Source organism: Anabas testudineus, chromosome 6 (assembly GCF_900324465.2).
Source record: "Anabas testudineus chromosome 6, fAnaTes1.2, whole genome shotgun sequence".
In the NCBI taxonomy this organism is placed as follows: Eukaryota; Metazoa; Chordata; class Actinopteri; order Anabantiformes; family Anabantidae; genus Anabas; species Anabas testudineus.
In genome coordinates, this window is record NC_046615.1 from 12,250,875 (window position 1) to 12,274,857 (window position 23,983).

General features: G+C 40.3%; 2 protein-coding genes across 2 annotated transcripts; both read right to left on the minus strand.

The window, feature by feature from the left end:
• Positions 1-74: 74 nt before the first annotated feature.
• On the minus strand, positions 75-15,874 carry b4galnt3b (beta-1,4-N-acetyl-galactosaminyl transferase 3b). Its single transcript, XM_026365475.1, has 20 exons — positions 15,397-15,874; positions 12,500-12,552; positions 12,284-12,367; positions 10,590-10,685; positions 10,010-10,100; positions 9,797-9,897; positions 9,633-9,700; positions 8,626-8,704; positions 8,433-8,499; positions 8,081-8,215; positions 7,838-7,947; positions 7,117-7,217; positions 6,684-6,751; positions 5,462-6,596; positions 4,909-5,168; positions 4,311-4,464; positions 3,501-3,573; positions 3,245-3,398; positions 2,513-2,639; positions 75-1,897 (listed from the first exon to the last, which is right to left on the minus strand). Exons 1-20 carry the CDS (start codon positions 15,530-15,532, stop codon positions 1,786-1,788), a joined length of 3,204 nt encoding a protein of 1,067 aa, XP_026221260.1. The 5' UTR covers positions 15,533-15,874; the 3' UTR covers positions 75-1,785.
• Positions 15,875-17,658: 1,784 nt separating this feature from the next.
• Positions 17,659-23,958, minus strand: fkbp4 (FKBP prolyl isomerase 4). The gene is made up of 11 exons (XM_026366398.1): positions 23,486-23,958; positions 22,803-22,947; positions 22,576-22,718; positions 22,369-22,489; positions 21,067-21,223; positions 20,647-20,737; positions 20,455-20,538; positions 20,184-20,369; positions 19,808-19,951; positions 18,967-19,062; positions 17,659-18,843 (listed from the first exon to the last, which is right to left on the minus strand). Exons 1-11 carry the CDS (start codon positions 23,576-23,578, stop codon positions 18,739-18,741), a joined length of 1,365 nt encoding a protein of 454 aa, XP_026222183.1. The 5' UTR covers positions 23,579-23,958; the 3' UTR covers positions 17,659-18,738.
• Positions 23,959-23,983: the final 25 nt, after the last annotated feature.

Sequence of the window (23,983 nt, forward strand, 5' to 3'; positions counted from 1 at the left end):
TTTATTTTTTAAAGTCAGAATGTTTTTTCATTTCGCATTTTTCAGAATTTTGCAAAACAAACAAAAGAAGAAAATATATTTTTAGAGACATTTATTCTACAGATTTGTTAAGGCAGTGTAAAACGGAAAACAAATTGTCCCTGAGAGAAGAAACTCCCCGCTGTACTGTACAATAAGGCAGAGGTTAGCTCCCAGCAGAAAGAGAGGGAGGAGGTATATCTAAAAACAATAGAGTAGCCTATAAAATGTGAAGTAAAAGTGACAAGAAAATGGAAAGAAGCAAACATTCTGGCAAAACCAAAAGTGCAAAAGCTTGGTACAAGAAAAAGGGGAAAGAATCCTCACACGACTCTTGGCAGTGTTGAGTAAATGACATATGAAATGGTTCAAGATCAATAATCGACTTCAATTCACTAAGAAAGGCACACGTTCAACTGGAATGTGAGAAAATAGAAAATGCTACCATTAGTTTTATCTTAAAAAACAATAGACCACGAAATACACATCGCCCACCTATCCACAATTCCCTATGTAAATTACTTTCTTGACAGTGAAAACAACATTTACCAGAGATTCACAACAAAACGAAAATTAGATTCAACAGGTAACCCAATTAAAAGAATAGGAACTGGCCTCCTTGACATAAATTATCTAGTAAAACTGGACCTTCACAGAGTTCCCTGGTTGCCGATTGGTTCATTTCAAAAAACTAAAAACAAAAACACAAAACAGCAAATCTTTAAAACTAGAACTATAATGGCCATTAATGCTGTTTTTACAGACATTTTCACTAGATTGTTATGTTAAAATCAAATCCTTTTCTGCACAAGTCAGGTATCATCTTTGATAAGTGACAATGTGCAGAGAATTTCCCGACATCGACAACATACTAAAAATCCTTACAATAATGCTCTGGTTCAGTTTACGGATATTAGCTCACCATTTCATGTGCCACTGTCTGTGATACACTAGGCAACACAACCCTGACTAAATTAAAGTCATTTTTTAAAATTAACTCCAACTCTCACCCAAATATTCTTTTCTAATTTAAGGTGTGTCCTGACTTGTCTGTAAAAATTGCACTTGCACGTTGCAAAATGCACATATATATCTATATATAAAGAACAAAGAGGGGAGGGTGCTCTAAAGGCCAACTGAGGTACTGAAGTTTTTGAAATGTCATCATTTCATGACACAAATCCTCAAACATTGAAATAATAAATATAAACTTTTCCATAATTTACAACATGACAAATAAGGCTGTGTTTACCATATTCACAATCTGCTGTCATATACAAATATTCCATTTAGTCACAAATAAAACAAGTCATTTCTTCCTCCGGTTAAGACTCGTGTGCAAGACTTGTGATCTTTATAGTATAAGACACTTGTGTGTGTATATGTCCTTGGAGTGTGCAGCGTCACTTGATTTACATTGTGTTTTTGAATCATCAGGTTCTTGCAAGCAGTCGAGCAGAACGCCATGGTGTCAGTGGTGCACAACACTGTGCACAGCAATATCTTCATTTACGGCCCTCGTCAGTCAGTACCTTCTTAGTAGTCAACAGTACATTCAGTGGACTAAACTCTGAGCCTATCAGTAGTATCACTTTAGCAACAATCTTCACTGCTGCCACTTGTAAGTTGCTGTTTTACAAAGACAGCATCCACTCCCATGTTGCCATTGTTATCTCAGCAGGTATTACGATTATGTAGCGGGAATCAAGCGCTGGCCCTAAAGTGCTGTGGTTGTAACCATGGTGATGTCACGGCAAGGTGACAAGGTCATCTGTGGCTGGGAGACATTCGCCGGTTCCACATGCCACGTTTGGAGTGATAGTGGTGGAAGAAGTTCCTCAGGTAAATCCTCTCCACTTCCAGTCCCGCCTGGAGGATCCTAGGGCACGGAAAACAGAGTTTGTTTAGTTTTGCCTTTGTGAAAGAGGTTTCTAAACCTTCTTATCATTAGCAATATTGGGTGAAATAGATCAGGCATTAGTTTATACTGAGGCATAACAGCGTATTTAGCATTTTTATTAGGTTATTTTGATTTCAGTGTTTTTAGAATATACAGTATTTGTAATGTCTTTCCTCCATCTCCATCTGCTACAAGCGGTAATGCAAGTATGGGACAGACAGATTGAACTGAGATGTTTTGTTTTGTCCATCCCACTTATAATATTGGTTAATTATTGATGGCAAGCTATAACAAATGACACACCTCTGTGTTTCACAGCAAAACAACAGGTGAATTAACACATTTGAGACTTTTTCAACAAACATTAAGCTTTATCATCTTAATGAAGAACTGCAGGACTGTTGTAGTAGAAAACATTAGTGTAGATAGGTGTACCTAATACATTTTGACAGTTATGGGAATTAAACAAAAATGCATGAACAAACAACAGGCTGATATTTCTACTAAATGTTAAAGCCAACAAAAGGAAATAGAATTAAACTTAAAAGCAACACATAACTCCATGCAGTGACATTTAGAAAGTGAGGAACACACCTGTCGAGGAGCTCCCAGTCTTCTCCTCCCCAGCGATCTCTGAATTCCCTGGTGTTCATTCCTCCCACTGTGTCCAGATCTGACTTGTAGATTCCCAGCAGGCCGAAACCGTTCACCTCCCAGTAACCTGCACCCATGTAGTCACACACATTTCCAGTCAAATTTGGTGACGCTTACATCTGCAATTCTCTTGCACTTTCCCCAAACACTACTGATCTCACTGTTATCATAAGTGTGAAAAAAATGTTATTATGAACTAAAACCTGCCACTTGACAAAACATGTTGAGAATAAAGGACTCAATTCACTAAAACAGGTTCAGTCAGTACAGACTATTTGCCTAACTGTGTGTCGAAGAAAACTATACTTTCCTGTCCATTTCTGGAGCCACACACCTGTTCATCTAACACTGAATATGTGAATTTCAAAGAGTAGGCTTCCCAAATGGATGAGAAGTACGAAAGTTAAAAACAAAGGGAGCACTGATGCAGAAAACTGAAAACACTTTTGCTGCTTAACATTTGTACAAATAAATACACTGAGAACACAGAAATGGCTGGAAACAGCAGTTAACCACGTTAATCTAAACCAAAGTTTCTTAGTATTTTAGACTGAACAACTCCCATCTTTTTATATTTGTCCAAGAACACATCTCTTCTCTGTCTCCCTCTTTGCTGTCCAACTAAGACTGGGCCTTCAAGAGGTGACATGTAAATGAATTTTATCTGTGTACCTTTGGCCTCTAATGGTGTAGCTCCGCAGCCTAGTCTCAAGACGATGGGAGCAAAGGCCATGTATCCCTCCACACAGTGTTTCCTGATGGTATCGATGATGGAAGGAGGGAAGTGAATGTGGAGGTCACAAAGAAACACTATGCTGTGGTCATCCTAAAGTGGAATCCAAGAGGGCAAGATAAAGAAAAAAGATCATTATTGTTAATCAAATGGAGATCGTGTTAATCATTTCCTAGTGAATGTTGTAGTACTTACATTTATAAGGTTGATACCTGCTTGCAGACCAGCAGACCGCTCAAAGTTTCCACTTAGCTTCACATACTCATACCTGAAAAATTAAACAGGCATAATTATAGTACAGTATATACAGTGGCAAAGAAAAGAAAAAGTATGAATTTCATAGTTTACTGAATTCCCTTGTATTAACAAATATAACGTGCCTAAAGTCAGATCTTTTATGTCTTTATTGAGAGCTACCATAAAAACCTCACAGTGAGAGTTGAAAAAGTATGTGAACCCTTAGAATAATGGAGTCAAGTGTTAGCCTAAGTGAAGAAAATTAATTTGGAGGTGTGGACTAGAGCTACTTCGACTAACAAAAACCACTTGACTTTTCTTCGCACAAGAAGGACATGCTTATGTGAGCTATCTCTCGCCAAAAGGAGCTCTTAGAGGATCTACGATCAAGAATAGTTGATTTACATGAAGCTACACAGAGATGTCAGAGACTTTAGAAACCCAGCAGTCTAAAGTAAGGCAAACCATCTACAAATGCGACCGTGGTTACTCTACCAAGAAGTGGGCAGCCAGTCAAAATGATTCCAAGATCACCAAAGATTCCAAAGATTTGAAGGCATCATTGGAACTGGATAACATCTGTGTTCCTGAGTCTACAGTAAGTAAAACATTGAACAAGCAGGGTGTCTATGGCAGGACACCACAAAGGAAGCTGCTGCTTACTAAAAAGAACGTTGCTGCATGTTCACATACTTTTTCTTGCCACTGTAAATATACACGAAGTTTCACAAGTTTGTGTTTGGTGTGAATATGACGCAAAACACACACCTAGGAAGTGAGGATTTCTGTAGAGCCTTCCTCACATCCATGTCAGTGCTGTTATAGTCAACGACGATGAGGTTGAAATTGGGGTCTCCAGTTTCTCTGAACAGTTTTTCCATGTCAGCAATCAGCTGCAGCACCCACCGAGCCTGGTTTTTCACTGAGGGGGACACAGACAAACAGAAACCATAAAGAGGCCTATGGTTTTAAAATAGCGACAGTCAGAACATTTCTGTGCTTTGTTTGTCTTCTGACATTCATCAGCACAATGTTTTTAAGTGCTGGTTATCATATGTAGTATTTATACTACATTAAATTTATATACCAATGTAAAACAGTATTGCAGTAAATAGCAAAAACAGAAATCCATACATCTCAATATTACAACAGGTACATTTGTCAAAAAGAATAGTTGAAAAATAAAACTGAAATAATTATTTAAGAACAAATAAATAACTTTAAGAGATGATGATGATGATGAATGTTTTAGCCAACAGTAACAGGCAAAACAGAAGCAACCACACAAAAAGAAGCACACTAAAAGGACAACACAAGAAAAGTTGCGTGAACAGAATAAGCTTTGTTACATGGGGATGTATAGTACCTGGCACTATGAAATGGACAGTGGCAACGGGATTCCAGCGGAAGCCCACTGGGTTGCACAGCATCAGCTCAGGTTTTGACTGCTGGACTCTGAAGTCCTTGTTGTGTTGCCTGCTGTAGTGATTCAAAGTGTAGATGTATTGTGAGAGACGCAGCAGCTGGCCGTTCGCATCTTTCAACTCCAGCTCAAGAAGGTAGCGGTTGCCCTGGATCCCGTCCACGCGCTTCACAACGTTAACCACACGCACCAATGTGAACTGCCTGTAAGGACAAAGAGGATCAGAACTATACAGCGAGAGGTCAGCAAAACAGTGTTGAAGTCCACTGTTCAAATAGCTCATTAAGAAAAACTGCTCATGCTGGACTGACAAAGAAAGTACAAAAATGTTTTTACCAATTATGCCTAAGTACAGCCACACCAAGCTACATGCAGAGATACAGACTCAAGTGGATGTTCATTTGTTTGGAGAGATTCTCCTTCGAGGAACTTCCTGACATAAACGCCTCTCATGATTCAGGTGATGCACAGGCACAAGCAAATAGACATAACTTACCCGTTGTGCTTTTTATTGAGTTGGTCCATGAAAGCCTTGACCACGGGGAGAGCGTCGCTGGAGTGGAGCAGCAGGTTGCCAGAAATGTTGCAGCGTAGGTCGATCCAATCCGAGCGAAGTGTCTGAAAGTCCAGGGGGTTAACGTGGAACGTCTGGCTCCAATTGACCTCAGTGTCAAAAACCGGTGCAGGCGTAAGATCCTCGTCGTCTGCACCTTCAAAGTCGCCTTCTGCTCCCCACGGAGCACTATCCCTAGTGTCTCTCCTGTTCTCAGCCCTGTTGTAAACCTGGTCATCCTCCACTTTGGTATCCGACCACTTTCTGCCCATTTTGCCTTTAGCGATCCCCTTACCTTTATGGATGCTATTGTCTAAATCCTGCTGCCGAGGCATGTTGAACTCTACTGCCTTATCCCTGAGGCGCTTTCTAGTATCCTTTTGAATTAACCTGGGGTTGGTGGTGTCTCTTTCCTGAGAATGAAAATTCTTTTTGGCAATTTGCTGGATCTCCTTTTGCTTGGTTACAACATTTTGATGCATGGCCACTATGGGTTTTTCAGGCAGAGGGGTGTCTCTTTCCAAAGGCTTTGACTTTTCGAAGCTCTGGATTTGGGTATGGTTCATTTTACGAGACTTCTGGATCTGACTCTGTTCAGAGTTGAGCTGTTCTCTGACCACAGGTATGGATTGTAGATTATTCTGTCCTGGTCTCAAAGACGCCTCTACTGATTTTACCTTTCGTCTTTTTGGTCGTCTTTTTGCTTTTGGTTTTCTCTGTTCTACCTTTTTAACCGGGACCTCTTCTTTTGTCTGGTTTTGCTGCAGGTGCATTTGATGTTTGGTTGGTTTCTGTGATCCTGGCTGATGCTGTGGGTCATGGTTTTTCTCTGCTCTCCCCTTCAACTGATCTGTGTGCAGTGTTGTATTTGAAGAGCTCAGGGTGTTGTTGCTAGTTTCTTGCAGGAAAAAGAGTTTGCGCCTGCGTTTCTGAACATAATCATCATAATCATCTCCATAGTCTCGTAATTGGTCGTTATCTATTTGGTCCGGCCTAGATTCCTTTTCTCTTTGATAGGCTTCGTTGTCAAACACATCCTCCTCATCTAGGACCGTCTTCCTCCCGTGGAAACCAAAATCTAACATTTGCCAGAAACAGAGACACATAAGGAGGGAAAATGACGGATTTATAATGAAAAATGTGATTTAATTTAAGTATAAAATACCTTTGACTGCCTTTGCTTTTATTTGTGCATCAGGGCGGTCTAGTCTCATGTATCTAGAAAAACCAAACCTTGGAGATAAAGAGACAAAACACACAATTATGCAAAGATCTGGAAGATGACATGCCAAAAAAACAAAACAACAACAGCACAATATGATGACCTGCTGTGTAAAAGTTGATCAGTTGACTGAAAGAAGCAGCACCTTCAGTTTGTCATGCTGTAAACTTACTTCTAACTCTGCTTTGCTCTACCTCCCATCTTCTACTACACACTCAAGCTGTTCACCACATAACATACGAAAACAAGATTTGGCGCTAGATGTATCTAATAAAATGCCAACTGAATGTTTGTATTCTCATTTGGTACTGAGTATCACAGTAGGTTTTACTGCTTATGTCCTGGATCGATAATTTATTTGAGCCATTTGTCTCACATCTTTATATAGTAGGAACTCCCGGGGTAGAAGCAGGTGTTTTCTGACTCCATGTGTGTGAGTCGCGTGTAGTCATTCGGGTAGACATACGACATGTGGACCTGTCGAGATGAAATGACAAGGATGATTTACTTTTAGAGTTCTGCACAGGGAGGTATGCAGAGATTAGATAAAGTGCATTGGGGAAGTATTCACACCCCCTTCACTTTTTTCAGTTTTGTTACTGTATGTTGCAGCATGATACTACAAATTGTCCAAATCCTTCCTTTTTCTCATTAATCTACACTCAGCATCATGTAATGACAAAGTGATGTTTTAGAAATGTTAAATGCCACATTGATATAAGTTATCAGATCTATAACACTAACACTTGATATTTAGATAAGGTGCCTTATTGCTGATTGTTGCTGAGATGTTTCTACACCTTGATTCAAGTCCACCTGTGGTAAATTACATTTATTATTATTATATTATTTATATTATTTGAAAAGGCATACATCTCTCTATAGAAGGCCCTTTAATTGCTCTTCAGGAAGCGATAAGTATAATGTGCTGTGCTATCCTAATTTAGATCAATTTAAATTTGTTTGCTGTGTGCTTTTTTCAACATGTTATTTAATTCCAACACTGCCTTCTTTAAATACCCTGAGCTCTGAAGAATAATGTGAGCTAGAGCTCAACTAGTAGAAATTTAAGTAAGGAAAAGTATATAAACACATACAAACTGCAGTCCTTGGTATCGGACCAGAGGAAAGTCTTTGATTGTATAGCTGGGCTGGTATGAGCAGTCGGGCAGAACACGTTGCAGGAACTTGCTGTTTATAAAAGGCACTGCAAACAAACACATCACTCAGATTAGAAGATAAGATTAGTTTGAGCATTCAGTAGGAGGAAATACTTTGCACAATTCTTGCATCCTTGTTTGTCTGTGTGAGAAATAGAGCAACAAAGAGACGTCTCTCACCCCGGTAAAAAGTGTCTCGCCGGTCTTCCTTCAGTATGTCTGCTGCGACATTGTGCTGTTTTGTGAGGGTGTGTTGGTGGCTTGCAGCCGTTTGTGGTATGTGGACTACGTCACTCATTAACAGGGCAGAATCATCTGTGAGATGAACCCACAAGGTTTTAGAACAAGAGAAGGGCTCGCCGTTTATGGTGCAACAAAACCACTGACTTTCTGTGCAGTTCCAAGCATCCTTGCATTACAACAAATCTGTGCTGGATTGCGAGACACCGAGTGGTGCAGATTTACTAGAAGCGACTAAAGGTTCACTGAATAATGTCTTCTCAGCCAGCAGGAATGATGTGTGTGTACTTACTGACATAAAGGGAGATGTGTTTGGATTCAATAACCATGAACCTGAAGCTGTGGTCCAGAAGCTTCCACTGTGTGAAAATAAACATGAAGAACTGCATGTCTGTTCCTTTTCATTAGTCACATTGCTCATAAACATGAACGCAGACTTTAAAAAGAGAGTTTTCTGCGACTCTGTGCTGAGCGCAGCTACTTACCGCCACCTCCACATGGTCAGTCCCTTTGTCGTTCTGCTTGTGGATAACTTCAAAAAAGTACCTCCTCTGAGCAGACAGTCTACAAGACAGCAAAAACATACTCATGTGAAAGTCATATCAGACACAACCTGAGCTGGTTCAAAGATATACAAGCATTTAGCGTTATGAACACTATCAGTGTTGCTTCTTGCTGATCTAGCTAAAGGATTCAGCAGCTCACACAGTCTGATAAAAATCTGTGTACTGGTCTCTTTTCTCCAGGGCCTCTTGAGCCTGATTAAGATGATACTATATATTTTCTCAATTGATGAGGCTAATTTTGATTACTGCAAAATAAAATAAAAAATGTTGAAAATGCTGCATGTTTTGCTTTCTGTCCATCTGTATAGTTTCTGAAAAAAAAAAAGAAAACAGAGGTAGAAACTGAAAGGTCACAAAGAGGGCACACAGTAGGTAAACCCTAATCAGTATTAGTAATTTAAAGGTTTCTTTTTTGCTACTTCTAACTCACCAAATCTGTCTAGATTGTGAAGTCTACAAAATTTCCTGCCCACTGACAGTAAACCACAGACACACTGTGTGAGAGAACTTTCCAGCATGCTCGCTATAATGCTATGTAATAGAAACAGTGGTTTATTTTTTTCCAGCATGCAACAGTCATGTTGAGTTTTTACTGTCTCAACATTTCTGCAATGGTTTCCCATAAAGGCATACAAATCTTTACATGGAAGTGCTCACACTTTAGTTATTAGGTTATGTTTTGACAAAGGTTTGTACTTGTAAAACTAAAACACACACACACACACACACACACACACACACCGTACTCTAACATACTTCTTACGCTAAAACACTCAAATGGTACTGTGAAGTTGTAAGGATTGGTCAAAATGGTATTGCGCTACAATTTGTCCATGCAGACTACATAAAGACATGCAAATACACACATGCTGCATGTTCTACTGCTGACTTTGTTGATGGTGGTTGTGGATCAGTCAAAAACGTACCTAACTGGTCTGGAAGTTTGACTGGCATACTTCTCAAACTCGCCTGGGACTGTCCACTCTTTGCCAGTCTGACAAAAGGAAGTTCACGAATGAATAAGTATTACGTCATCACAAGTATGAAAAAACGTCAAACAAGTACTTGAGAAGATGAAAGATATGCGTACCTTTCCGACCCACACCAGTAACTGCAAGTTGAGGGGAGAGTCATCCGTGCTGAGCCACAGTTCAGAGTTGTCATCAGAGCTCAAAGCAAACACAAACTGTCCTGAGGAACAGCGAGAAAAAAGGAAACAAAAGGGCAGAGTGAGGGAGAGATAGACATGCATTTACTAAATATGCTAATAGACATGAACTAGATGTAAAGGGAAATGTTATACCGTCGGTAAATGGATGTAGGTAACCAAATATCCTCAGCCCGTAGTTTGTCCATTGGGGAGAGACTGCCAGCTTCTGCACTGTAGTCCTGGACTAAAAAAGAAAAAAGGAGAGGGAACCACAGAAAATCAGCCATGATGATGTCTTACAGATAATGTACATCTCGGCTCCAGGGACATGACAATCTAGCATGTGGTTGTAGAATGCACCTCTGAGTGTTATTATTTACAAACTATGCATGAGAGGGTGATAGATGGAAACACGTGACAGGATATTCTTGATCGTGTTTTCCTCTGGTGTAACAATACAAAAGACTAAAGGCTTCAGCCACAAATCAGATATCCATCACTTAAAAACAAATACATGAATACATAAAACTATATCTTTGTTTCTTATCAAACATGCATTTCAGTGGTTTCTGCAAAATAATTCTTGATAATCAATCCCATAGGTGCTAAGATATTTCAGCCTGTACAAAACTAAACGAGCGTCACTGAGATCCCCAGAGCATGATCGCTGCTTCAAAAGGTTAAAAGTGTTAATTAACCACTGAACATAATTTTCAAAACAGGTCTCTCTCACATGAGGGTAAAGTGGGTAGTGCAGGTTCTTGCGCAAGTCATCTGTGGAGCCGCCACACCAGTCCTCAAAGACGTGCAGATTGGCCTGGCCCTTATACTGCCGGAAGAAAAAAGAGAATGTGATGGGAGTGCTGTATACACACCATTGTTGGTGTGTCGTTCAGAAGTGGCACGATTAATGACCAGACCTCACTACTTAGTAAACAAAAACCATCACACACTTCCTTAAAAACCCCTTGAAAATACAATGACGGGACTACTGGTTTCAACTGTCATCCCGTTCCTATAAACCACCCCTCTTCCTGTGTATAACTGTCTTACTTTAAGAGTTGGCTTACCGGTTACAAACAGGTTTTATAATATCCATCTCTTATTTTAATTTTAATTAATTTGTTGCTCACGGCAATAGCAAATCCCTCGTCTGAATTAGGGCTAGAGACACCAAAGCATTTCAGCAATTACTATTTTGGCTGATATTTCTAGAACTTACCCGATAAGGATTCTGTAGGTTTATGCACAGACAGAGGATGGATAGATTTCCTTCAGTGAAAGTAGAGAGTCAGTAGGAACTGCACTAGAACGCACACACGCGTAAATTAAGCAGCAGCCGAGTTTCATCAGAAACCCAGACGCCCTGTAAACATACACCTCGGTGACATCTGCCAGAGAGGCCGTGTAATGTGATACGTGTGTGTGTGTGTTGACTGATGATCGGACAGAATAGTGCTGGTCAGCGCCCGAGCCTCACTAACACCACTCCAGTAAATCGAATTTCATTAGTGGTCAAGTTAAACACTCTGCTGTCATCAGCACAGTTGGTTAAATGTTAGTATGACCCTCGTTCTGAGGGTCAGACAATAGGTATGACTGAAAGCACTTCATGAGCTCTATGTTGCTAGTAATTATTAAACAAGCCTCTTTCCTTGCATTTCCTCGTCTTAAGGGCACTTAACACTGGGGAGCTCGTTTGCTGTCAAGCTCAATCTTATTTTATTTCAGCTACTTTTTTGTCCTACTACTAAAGTACTAAATAAGACAGAGATGTGAAATTTCATTGGCATCTACAGTAGGCATATATTCTCAGTGTTTGTCTACTGTAAGTCTTCCTGGCAGATCCTATCGAGCTACATCACATTTCCTGGGAAGCTGCGGACTTCCATTTCATGTCTCTCCACAGGTGTTATTTAGGCTTTATGTCTGGGCTTTAGCTGGAATAGCAATTTTATCCGTTTAAAATGTGTCTAAATCTCCATCAGTGAAGTGTGCAGTGCGCTGCCTGTATACATCAAATAACAAAAGAAAAGAATTTTGGCTGATTTAGTTCATTTAAAAAACATAAAACATTATCATCAGCCCACACTGGGGGGTGTACTACTTTGAGTTAATGGTTCCATAGTTCAAACTAATGATTTTAGAGAATCATCACCCAAAAAGAGCCACACTGAGGAAAACTGTAACTGTGCATATACAGTATATTTGCACTGTACCGTAGCCTAATGCAGAGCAGTGGAAGCTGCTATGCTGCTGAAAACACACACACACACACACACACACACACACACACACACACACACACAGTAAACAGGGGTAAATTCTCTGAGGTGGAAGGGAATGGGCAGGACCAGGCAGGTTGTTCAGAGTTTAAAAGAGGTCACTATGCGATGATACAAGCACTGTGGACACACACACACACACCTCTGGTTTCCAGATCTGTGGAGTATAGCTGTTGCTCCAATCAGCTGAATCCACCATATAGTCTGGATGCTGGCTTCTTCTCACCTAAGAAATCACAGATCAAAGTCTATCACTTTCTTTTGGTTTCTCCCACCTCTCCCTGCTCAAACACACACCCTTGCATCACCATATTTTCTATATGGACAACATGATTATTTTTCCATGCACTTGCCTTACCTTTTCGTCAAACATGGCTCCCTTCCAGCTGCTGTCAGTATCAGGATTCATACCTGAGGTGGTGAATCAAAACAATCAGATCAGAGCAGGCCTGACAAATATGCAGCAGCAGCAGTTCGCTTCTGGACAACACTATCACATGGTCTCTTACGATTTAAAAGAGATTAGTGATTTACCTGGCAGTTGAGCTCCTTGATACCTTTATAATGGCTTTACAATACAGTTCTAACAAACATTAGCATTTGGTATAATCTACTAGTAATGGTACATTATTAAGAAAATCAGCAAATGCTCCATGAAAATCACAATCAAATACAGTGTCATCAATCTGACTTGCTTGCTGCTCATTAGTAGGTCTAGGTAATACGAGATTTACGGTCTTGTGCAAGATGCTTTTCCATCCATTTCTTGTGGGTTTATGTTGCTCAAACAATGAAGCCCAGTGTCCCAACACAGTCCCACCCACTTCTTACTTGTTACAATTCAATGCTGATGACCAGTGACTGTAACTCATCTGATCCTACAATGAACTTCCGTAGCACATCTGTGTTGGCTAAAGTCTCTGGCAGAGCCGATGCTGACATTATTATTTCTTCTATCCTTCCCCCATCTTTCAAATTACAGTGTGCGGTGTCAGCGCGTGAACTGGAGTTACAGTGCTTGTGCACTTCGCAGAGTCTGTCATTACGGCCAGGGTGGAGACACTCGCCCTTGAGACATGAAAGCCAATTTTGGCAAGTAATTCTAGAGCGGTGGTCAAGAAAAGCAAGAGAGAAGTATTTTTGTCTCCCACTGTGCTCGTGCAGTCTTCTCGTTCTTGTGTTTCATTTTCATTCATACATAGTGTGTACGTACGTTGGTTTTCCAACATGTAGTAAACAGTTATGGGGAGGTGTTGTAATGCAGACAGAAGACACAATCTACAATTAGTAGCCTGGGTAAAGTTATCATCTACAACTTAATGTCTAATGAATATTTTAAAAAGGCTCTTTAACAAGGATCACCACATAAAAATCGCTGACCCTCGCAGGCACACATTTAGACATTTATTAACTGCAGCATTTCGTTTGGTGAGTGCCAGATATGCCCATGTGACCAGCAGTACATGTGGGGAAAAAACACACCATCCCTTAAAGACCCGTAACTACAGAGCTAAAGCTTGGAGTGCTCCTATGGCAACGTGTGTTGCCAGACTTTGTTTTTCTGCAGTTAATAGGTGATGAAAATTTCCTGACCTGGTGCACAGGAAGAAACAACAACAAGAGGCATTTGGTAAAGACTACACACTTCTAATATTAGACACTCTGCGAGGCTGTTTAGCGTAGTCTAACAATGGCATACACGCATGCATTTCACTTCATCTGCCATCTTCTTTTATTGCTCTCGAGAGCAAAGAATCACACAGACTACTGTGGGATATCAGTATTTGGGCACTAGCCAAAACAAAGAGCCTTGTGTTTGAATAGGTATACGTTATATTAATGGCAATGGTGATAATAATGATATTGTTATGTGGCAACAGTACAAGCAAGTTTTGCCTGTGTAAGAAATCTAATTTAAATTGTTAATGAGTCATGCAAATGATGAAAATATGAATTACTGTCTGCAACTTCCTACATTACAATATACTGTCTCAAAGATATTAAAAAACTGACAAACATCACTTTTTTTAATCTAAATCTTTTATATTACCTGAAGTCACCTCATTTGTGAGTCAGACATATGTCACCTCATACCGTGTTCTGTAAGTATTAAATAAAACTGTAATCAACTGGAAACTACAACTGAAAGTGAGATAAGGCACAACTTCTGCAGAAAACCACGTTATGTTGTCAAATCACATTACTTGTCACACTACACACTAAGTGCTTTAGTAGTAAGACTACTAAAGCAGTTTTTCCTAGATGCCACAAACACCACACAAGAGCTTATTGTGCAATACCAGGCCCACTTGTCATACTTCTCTTACACATTATAATTACCACTGCTCAGCTCTGTAGGAAAGCAATGTATGGCCATTCCCCTTAATGAAGTCTCACTGTGAAGTCCTGCTGTGTGGGTCTCAGGCATGTGTTCGCATGTCAGGGTTTGCTCAAAATGTATGTGTCATGCCTTGGTATTTCTCTGTTGTGGGCAAAAACCAGCTCGACTCGTTTTCTTTTTTTTTTTTTTTTTTTTTTACCTCCATCTATGTCAGTGTGGTGATACCTTGATGTTAAACTTCGGTGTGAGGACAACACAACAGATGCAAAGATGAAGTGTAAATAAGGTAAAGGGCAGGAAGTTTGGTTAGCCAGTGTGAGACGAGACTTCCTTCAGAGTGTAAACTCACAATATGACCTCCTGACCTCCCCATCCCCCCCCCTCACGCTGTCTCTCTCTCCACACACACACACACACACACACACACACACACACACACACACACACACACACACACACACACACACACACACACACCTCTGCAGATCGACATGTTGTTTCACCTGCTGCAGGCTCATGTTTCATGTGCAAATGAAACCGCTGTCCCTAAAAAAATGCTGAAGTAGACATATGTTTTCAACATATTTACAATAATCTAAAAACAAACAAAAACAAGTAAATACCTTTGTAAAATTGTACAATTGTAAATGTAAACCAACACAATCACAATAAAGCGCGCATTAAATAGCTATTTGGGTTAATTAAGGTTTAATTTAGGCTCAGTTCCACGTCGGTTTTCCACATCACTGTGCAGCCTGATCATTATGCAAGTTTATTTCTTCCTCACTTTCCATTGTGAAGCCAAATGAGCCACGGGACGTTTTGTGGGGTCTGTGCGTCTTCTACATGCCGTTTCACACCAGCACAAGTTTACAGGACAAACACTTGTTGATTAGGATCTGTTGCAAACTTACTGCCATCACTGCTCCATGCCTTTGCAGCAACCATCTCGTGGTAGACCGCCACGGCTCCGACCAGCAGAATCGCCCCGAACAGGAGACATTTGCCGTTGCGCCGCAGTTTCTTCAGGGGGAAAAACGCCAAGATCATCTCGGCTCTCCGGCGAAACCTCTCTCCGAGTTGCTCATCGGTCAGGTCACCCGCTTTGTCATCAGGAGGGGACCGAGCCCGACCTGAGCCCGTCCGCTTGCCACCAACCTCTGCTCCCGGTGGGTGCGCTCTACTGGTGCCTTGGATATCCCCAGCGCGCACGGCCCCTGGTGGCTCCTTTCATCCCGCGAAAAATCCCACCATGACCCGGTAATCCACACTGAGCACTCTCGATCATCTAAAACTTTCAAGAGGTTTCCAGTTGCTCCTTATCGCGCAGCGCGTCACGCATCTGCCGCGACCTCTGCTCCGTCTGGAGGCAGCACAAACAGTAAAAGGGCGAAAAGCTCACGCCAGATTCACTCCTCACAAGTCCGTCAAGACGCACAATTACACGAAGGCAGGAAAGAGCAGCGCACAGCAGATTTCAGCAGTAAAAGCACGACTCTGCCGGAAGAGCGAAAAAATAAATTACTGATGTGTCCTTACTGTCAGAGGCGCCGTTGAATGTCTTCAGCTTCAGTAATAATATCGATAAAATATCTTCAGTCAATTTATATGTTGATATATCAAGATGACGTCTGTCAACAAGTGTCATTTGCCGTTTTATTTTGAAAGACCGCAGCGGAAGTACCATTTAGTTTGAAGCCAGCTTGACACATCTTGCTCTGGGTTTCAGTGAACACGGGCAGCGCCCAGCGTTCACCTGGATATTTACCTGTGACAGGTGGAGGCTACAATTGCAAACGCCTCTTACAGGAATTCATCATATGTAGCTGCCAAACCACACTTTAAACGTGTGACTAAACGCCTTCAACTGTCATTTATTTAATATTTATTTATATTAATAATAGTAATATTTTACACTTTAATCCTTAACAAAAATAATTTGCGTGGATGCAATTGGTCCAAAATCAAAACGATAAAACTTGTAGACTAATAAATAAATTACCTATCTTTTGTGGTTTATTTGTCCGTCAAACCAGCAAACAAAGAACAAAGAATCATGGCTCCTGCAAAAAAACAGGACCCTCCCAGGTGAATGCGCTCTTCCTACACCTGTCCTCCTCAACTCGGTCACCTACAGTACCTCAGAAAACAAAACTAAAACAATCCAAATAAAAAAGACCCCCATAATAAAGCTGAGTCAGAATAAATTATATTGTGCATATAAACAGTTATTTCCTCCCTCGCTTGTTTTATCATCCACCTGTGGAGAACACGCGGCGCGGATCCGTAATCACCCCGGAGGGAAATCGCATCCGTAAGATGACACCGGTGACCCTGTGACAGAGCTGCAGGATGAAATCAAGTCGTGTCCGACTTCAGGAAAGGAAGTCTCCAACCTCCTGCCTGCTGCTAATAAACGTCGGGTCAATTACACAAAGTTTAATAACAAGATTAGTGTAAAAACACATGCAAATAAATGGAAATAAAGTTCTGCAACATTTTTAATATTTGATTTGTTCTTTATTTCTTTTGCGCAGATGTCTTATTTAAAGATCCTTCTAATAAGTATAATAAGTTTCTTTATCAATCTCTGTTTTCTTGATTAAAAGCATTTTCTTTTCATTAAAGGGCGACTTCACCGATTTTCAACTTGCTTCCAGATGAAGTCGTCTGCTCTTGGTCTACCTCCTCCTCCAGATGACATCATATGAATCCCTAATGATGAAACATTTCTCCAGATGCTGGCATCTGAATGAGTTTGTCAGCTAATAGCGGAGAGATGTTTTAATGAAGTCCCTAAAGTAGAGCCATAGCAGGAAAGTTGAAAATTGGTGGTTGGCCTGTAAACTATGAGACAATAATTAAAAATTAGCATACACTTCCGGGCAATACCGAAAGAAAACATTTATCTTTTAACTTTTCCAAAATGTCTAAAATGTATTCCTATTTGAAATTATACAAAAATATTACAGCTTCAGTCTAAGATATAACTATAAATTAATATTTATAGATGGAACTGGATTTCAAATATAGTTTGCAAGAAGGAAAATAACATCATTTATTCCACATGGCAGCGTTAAAGTGGAGCTAAACTTATTAGTCTGCATAAAAAACACGTGCGAACTGAAACTGATAAATCAACTGGTTAACTTCATATTAAGTAAGATCACTCACAATCAAGTTTAACTATGTTGTTTATTATATCCTTCTGTCACAGCAGACCAACAGTGACTTGTCCAACAGACAAAGATGAACTCAACACACAACTCACAACCTTGTTTTTTTTTTTTTTTTTTTTACAAATCAGGCCCCCCAATTCATTTCAAGAAGCTAAAATGAACAGGGCTCACATGTTCCTCTTTAATACAGATCTCAACAGCTTGAACTGGTATACACATGTTCATTTTTTTTGTTTTACAGTAAATAATGTCTAAGACTTAACTGTTTATTACTTGAGTGTGTCCAGAAGAAGCTAGTACATGTCCTTTCTATGGTAGCCGCTTTACAATATACATGCTCCAGTTAAGTAATTGGTTGTAGTCATCATTTTGAGAACAATACAGGACACACAAGCACAACACTCAGAACAAAAAAGTACAAAGTCAATATTTCCAAAGCAAATGCGAACAGTCCTATAACCTGGTCGCTATAATGGAGCTCCATCTGCAGACTGAGTGAGAAGCTCCAGACTCTGGCAGCTATTCCAGGCTAACCTCTTAATACTCCACCTATCCACAGTACGGCTACATACGTACTTTGGGACACAGGCACTCTTAATATTGAAACACATGTATGCACACATCCATCACAGCTCCAGGAATTGATCAGTAGGCCCATAAGTGGAGGGTTGGATGGATAGCATAACGGGTAAAGGACAGCATACGTGGTAGGGTGGTATAGCCCTTAACGGGTGAGGGTCTGAAATTAGTTTGAAATTTGCACAAAACAAACATTGTGGAACAAATGTATTAACTTCGCTGTAACTTGGTGCTATCACTGGGGGCAAACCTACTCAGCTAGCTGCCACAGCAAAAAACTTGGACAGAAAGAAGTCTGCGAAGAGCACTCAAAGTCAGTGCTCTCATTGACGCCCTCGTTCTCACATGCATCAATGTCAATCCCTCTCTCACAAACACAGGTACACACACACACAGACACACACAGTCTCTCTCACACACGCACCTTAAACACAAATGGCTGAAATTACAAAAGTCTTTCTTGAATACAGTTGAACCGTAACACAGTCATGTCTTAATCTATGCTTTTGCTTCACTTGCAGCTTCTTTTTCACCATTCTCAACCTCCATCTCTTCGCTGTCACTGCTCTCCTTGCTCTCACTCTTCACCTTCACTGTTTCTTTCTGTGCCATGAGGAGAAAAAACACATAAATGACTTTCTTCTTTCCGCTTCTTGTTCAGTTATTCACAGACAGTGTAGACACCTGCCAATCTCTTGTTACCGGTGCAGAAAACAAATTCTTTACCTTTGAATCCCGCTCTGCAAATTTCTGGAACATGTTGGCGTAGATGCGTTTGTCTTTCTCGTGCTGCTCTTTGATGCTTTTCTGACAAAGGACCACCTGACAGAATAAAATGATACATTCAGACACACAACCGGTGCAGCAAGAGCCAGAAGATACATTATATATTATTACTTCACGACCAAACTTCTCAAACAAGGACTTTCCCATTTATCCTATGCCAGTTCCTGGTGACTTGCTATTAAGTTTATTATCTGCTAAATTGCAGCTCATACACCCAACTATGCTGAAGAGACTTGATGTGTGTGGGCTCACCAGATTTATTCTTATATCCGAGTCAGCACACTCAGCAACAGGCTTGCTATTTGTTCATGTTTCACAACTTTTACTGCCTCTAAGTGTTCATAATTGTTTTGTATTTTGATTTCAATACCTTTATCTTCTCCTAGTTATTTATTACATTGGTTGGTGCCATAAGTCAACACAAGATAATGGATTTATGACAAACCTTTAGAGCAGGATCAGTTTAATTAAAACTGATTGCAGTCCTAATTAAATGTTAAGTAAAAAAGAAGCCTTTAGGTTAAGAAATACTAATTTGAATTATAATAAAAATATTGATCAATACACTGAATAGGTACTAAATTATGGGGTCAAACGTTTTGCCGCATAACCAAGGCCTAAATAGAACTCCAGGTGAGTCTTGGCTGTATATAATAGATCACATTTCTTTCTCTATTTGAATATGCTGTGATTTGTGAACTCAGCTGTCAGGATGACAAAACAGGAAAACAAGACCCAAGAGGAATTATTGAATTGTGCTTTCAGACAAGTGGCATTATACCTGGCTCTTGGCCGCCTTGTTGGCAGGGTACAGCTGAAGAACTCGCTGAAAGTCATCTCTTGCTCTGTCAAACTCCTTCATACCAAAAAGTGCTTCTCCCCTTCGGAACAAAGCTTTCTCATTGGAATCATCAATCTCCAGAGCCTAGAACCATGTTTAGAGAATAATTAAATACTTCAAGTATTAAACACAAATAATCAAGCAGTTACAGTAAAATGTTTTTCATACATTTGTACCACTATCCTCTATTCTCGACATAAAAACTAATTAAAACACTTTTCACAGAATCATAAGTTTCTAGCCTGCCAAAACTAAAACATCATGAAATAACAGTTGCCAATTGTGCCTCCAGCTTAAGGGTAAATAAAACTGATACCTTGTCGCAGTGTTCTAGGGCTTGGTTTGGCTCCTGTAGCTTAAGGTAGCACATGGCCAAGTTCAGATGTGCAGCCAGCTGCAGTGCTTTGGCTTTCTTCTCATCCTCCTCTGACAAACCAGATTCATGTTCCAGCCACGACACAATCCTTTTGTACTGAACTGATGCTTGTTTGTATTTTCCTTCCTGAAAAATAAAATAATCACATTAGAAGATATAGAAAAGTGATAACCCATGTTAAATTTGACTATGTGCTTCTTAAAGGGCATACCTTAAAATACTGTGTTCCTTTCTCTTTAACAATGCCGCTCTGTTCCAGCTTCTCAGCTGTGGTCATCTCCCATGATTCCTTTGCCTTAAGAAAATATTCATCACTTCTTAGAGGGGTCACTGTGCACAACTCATATTCAATTGGCCAACTAAAGTTGACATGTGTTTCCTAAACAGTGCAGAATCTGTTTACCTTCTCAAAAGCTGAGAGCTTGATCTTGTACTGCAGTGTGGCTCCACCAGGAATGTTATACTTTGAATTTCCTGCATTCCCAAAGCCATATCTACAAATCAAAGACACTTATCATTCGTTATCTCAAATATGTGTGAATGTTGTATTACTGGTAGAAGCTTTCTTGCATTGTAGTGTATTGTATTCAACATTAGAAAAGATCCCTCCGTAGTTTAAGTTTTTGTCATGTCACAGGTTAGTATCCTTGAAACTTAAACAATAACAATGGTGTTTTCAATAAAATACATTTGTCAAGATTTCATCATTTATCCTGGAAATAATATGTGCATTACGTAGCAAATCGGAGATGTAGATTCACACATGAATAGCAAAACAATAAACTAGACACATCACTACAGTAAAACAGGTGTGTAATCATACTTAGGCTTAATGGTGAAGAGTGCCTCTTCTCCTTGCTCCATAGCCATGATAGCCTTCTCCACTCCAGGTGGCAAGCAAAGATTCTCTCCATCACCAATCTCAAACTTTAGTTCTCTCTCATCAAAGACACGCTCCTCGTAAGTGCCCTCCACGGTTACTGAAAGAGGTTGAAAAATGCTGCAGTTAGCTCCTTCTACAAATTAGACTCTTGATTTGGCCACAAAGTTGTTAATATGCAGTGAGTTGTCAGCTATGGAAAATTGCAGACAGAACATAGGTGATGTTATTGCAGATTAATAACAGCAATGTTGCCTAGCTTGTCCTACTAGTCAGTATCAATACACAAGTAGAATTTGAGCCTTAGCTAACCCTTGAGTAAGAAGAAAAAAAAAAAAAGCTTCAAACAAAACGTGTTTGCCAGTTGAGCAGGTATTTGGTTCTACAAAGCAAGGAAGTTGAGGAGATTTCATTCACCCCCTAGGTGCGTTCAACTGGTGCCTTGGATATCAAATTTCATCACTCAGACGGTTACACTTAAGTATCAAAGTTCACTCCCACCAGAACTGCAATTGAATGTTTGCAGAACAGTATTTGCAGGCTGCTGTACTTCATAAAAATTACAATGGATTCCACTGGTTACAAATGCTAGGTCCTTCCTCACAATGACCAATCACCCAAGATCAGCATCTGTTCTCATGTGCAGCCCTGTCATGTTTATGCGCAATGTTTTGCCCAAACCAACAAAAGGAACTGAGCTGGTGTTGGCATGTTGTTGTAAGTACCACAGAAATGGATCAGGAATATGCAACACGAAACAGGAAGTCCAGTTTGAAAGCACTGTAGCAGTTTATGCCCTTTAAAATTGACTTTTAACTCTGATAAGCTGATGTTTATAGAGAAAATGTTCTCCTGAGTCTCTTAAAATGAAAATTGGCTACACAAGCTACACACTGCATGCTACAATTAACTAAAGCTGCAATGCCAATGCAATGTTAATGGGGTCAACATATTTTTGATGCATCTCTTGAGCACCAACTATCACTTTAAGTTTAAAATGTATCAATTTCTGTATCCATTCATTCAAGTTTGCTTTAGGTGTGTTTGAATGGCTTAAATATCCATTCTGTGATTTTGCAACACATCAACATCATCAATGGATATTTAATGGTCTGTGGTCTGATGTTTTGGTTCAAACTAAGGAAAGTTGACTACTATTACTGTTGTTACAGCCATGCCAATAGCAAATACCAATACCAAAATAAAACACGTTGGCAAAGGAACAATGGTGACGTTTTATGTTACCTTCAACAGCAGCTCCTTCATTAGGCTTGGAATATCCTTGGCCTTTAGTGATAATGCGACGGATGATTCCTCCATCTTCTTCATCAGTTATGTCCTCACCCCGAAACTCAAACAGTTCCACCTACAAGTGTGCATATATGTAAATTAATACATTGATATGAAGTATATAATAGATCATCAGAACAGTTCATTACTACGGAATCTTACCTCAAAGACAAGAGTGGCACTGGGGGGTATTTTAGGTGGGCTGCCTGCAGATCCATAAGCATACTCTGGCTTACAGATGAGCTGGGCCAACTCCCCCACTTTCATTGTCGCTACACCAATGTCCCATGCTTTTATTACTTGACCTAAACACAGAAAGGACGGATCAGCAGAACTGGCTGTGCAACTATGTCACGAAATGTCATGTCTCTGCTAGATATGAAACCAACCTTTGCCTAACTCAAAGGAAAACTTCTCTCCTCTGTCTCTGCTTGAGTCAAAATGAGTGCCATCCAGAAGTGTGCCAACATAATGTACAAACACTTTGTCACCAGTCATAGGCAGCTCTGTGCCAGTGCCTTCCCTCTTCACCAGCTGGGAAAAAATGCACAAATAGAGACAGACTTTCATTGAGTGAATTAGATATATATTATTTATTATTTGGTCTTTTATTGCCTTCCACAAACATGTAAAGGTACAGTGGCCTAAACAACCACCGTGCAGTCTGGTACATTGCAAATAAATCATTGTGAATGAACAACTTTCATGTTACAAACCCTGTTGTATGTGCGTGTGTGTGAATATTAAATGTTCATCAGCATTAATAGCTTTTGCAATTGATCGTTCTCCAAGGCTCCAGAGCCTTCTAGAAAAGTGTATTGTCGACATGGCTAATTAATTATCCATGTTGCAAACACCCTGGCAATAACTTAGCTATATAATCAATGTAAAATAAACAAGGCAAATAGCCTGACAACAATGCAGTTAGCTTGCATTGGCTGCTTTTATTGGAGCTATATCCTGGTTAGTAAGCAACAGCTAACGTTAGCCTAGCCCAACGAGTAAACAACGAGCAGCCAGATAATCAGTGCGATGTCTAGATAATGAAACAGCAAGTAAACACTGGTTTTACCTTTAAAACACCCCCGTCTTTCTTTGGTGTGATGTCCTCTCCCTCCATCGGGATGGTGTGTTGTCCTTCACCTGTCAGCTCTTCTGCAGTCATTGTCAAGAAGCAGATTTCCTCCTCCTCCTCCTCCTTCTACACTGACATGCACCACAAGTGAAACCTCGCTGAGACAAGCTAACAGGAATGACGGCTGAATGACTTATCCAGAACTGTGCGGCAACAAGCTGACTAATGCCAACGCTAACGTTAGCTAGCTAGCTAACGAGTCAACGCTCTTCGCGAGCCTCCCTTACTACTTGTACATGTACATAAAAACACACGCTCCGCCTTCCAGCTGGCTGTAATGCTACTCGCTGCTGTGCACCAGACGCGCTTGCAACCGAACAAAATACGGGCTTTGTGCAAGACTACTTCAGGTCCACGTTGTCTCGCTGTTTGGCAGCTGACAGGCGCTCAAAGAAGGCAGAGAACTTTCCAGACAGTCTAGGAGGAACCCGGGGG

Excerpts from the sequence above, each read along its gene's own strand:
- b4galnt3b (XM_026365475.1), bottom strand. The coding sequence starts at position 15,532 with ATGATCTTGGCGTTTTTCCCCCTGAAGAAACTGCGGCGCAACGGCAAA. Across the intron at positions 8,705-9,632 it reads CAAACTTCCAGACCAGTTAG|ACTGTCTGCTCAGAGGAGGT; the intron begins GTACGTTTTTGA and ends GCTGTCTTGTAG. Across the intron at positions 5,169-5,461 it reads CTCAATAAAAAGCACAACGG|GCAGTTCACATTGGTGCGTG; the intron begins GTAAGTTATGTC and ends TTGTCCTTACAG.
- fkbp4 (XM_026366398.1), bottom strand. The coding sequence starts at position 23,578 with ATGACTGCAGAAGAGCTGACAGGTGAAGGACAACACACCATCCCGATG. Across the intron at positions 20,539-20,646 it reads AGCTCTCAGCTTTTGAGAAG|GCAAAGGAATCATGGGAGAT; the intron begins GTAAACAGATTC and ends TATTTTCTTAAG. Across the intron at positions 18,844-18,966 it reads TTGCAGAGCGGGATTCAAAG|AAAGAAACAGTGAAGGTGAA; the intron begins GTAAAGAATTTG and ends CTCATGGCACAG.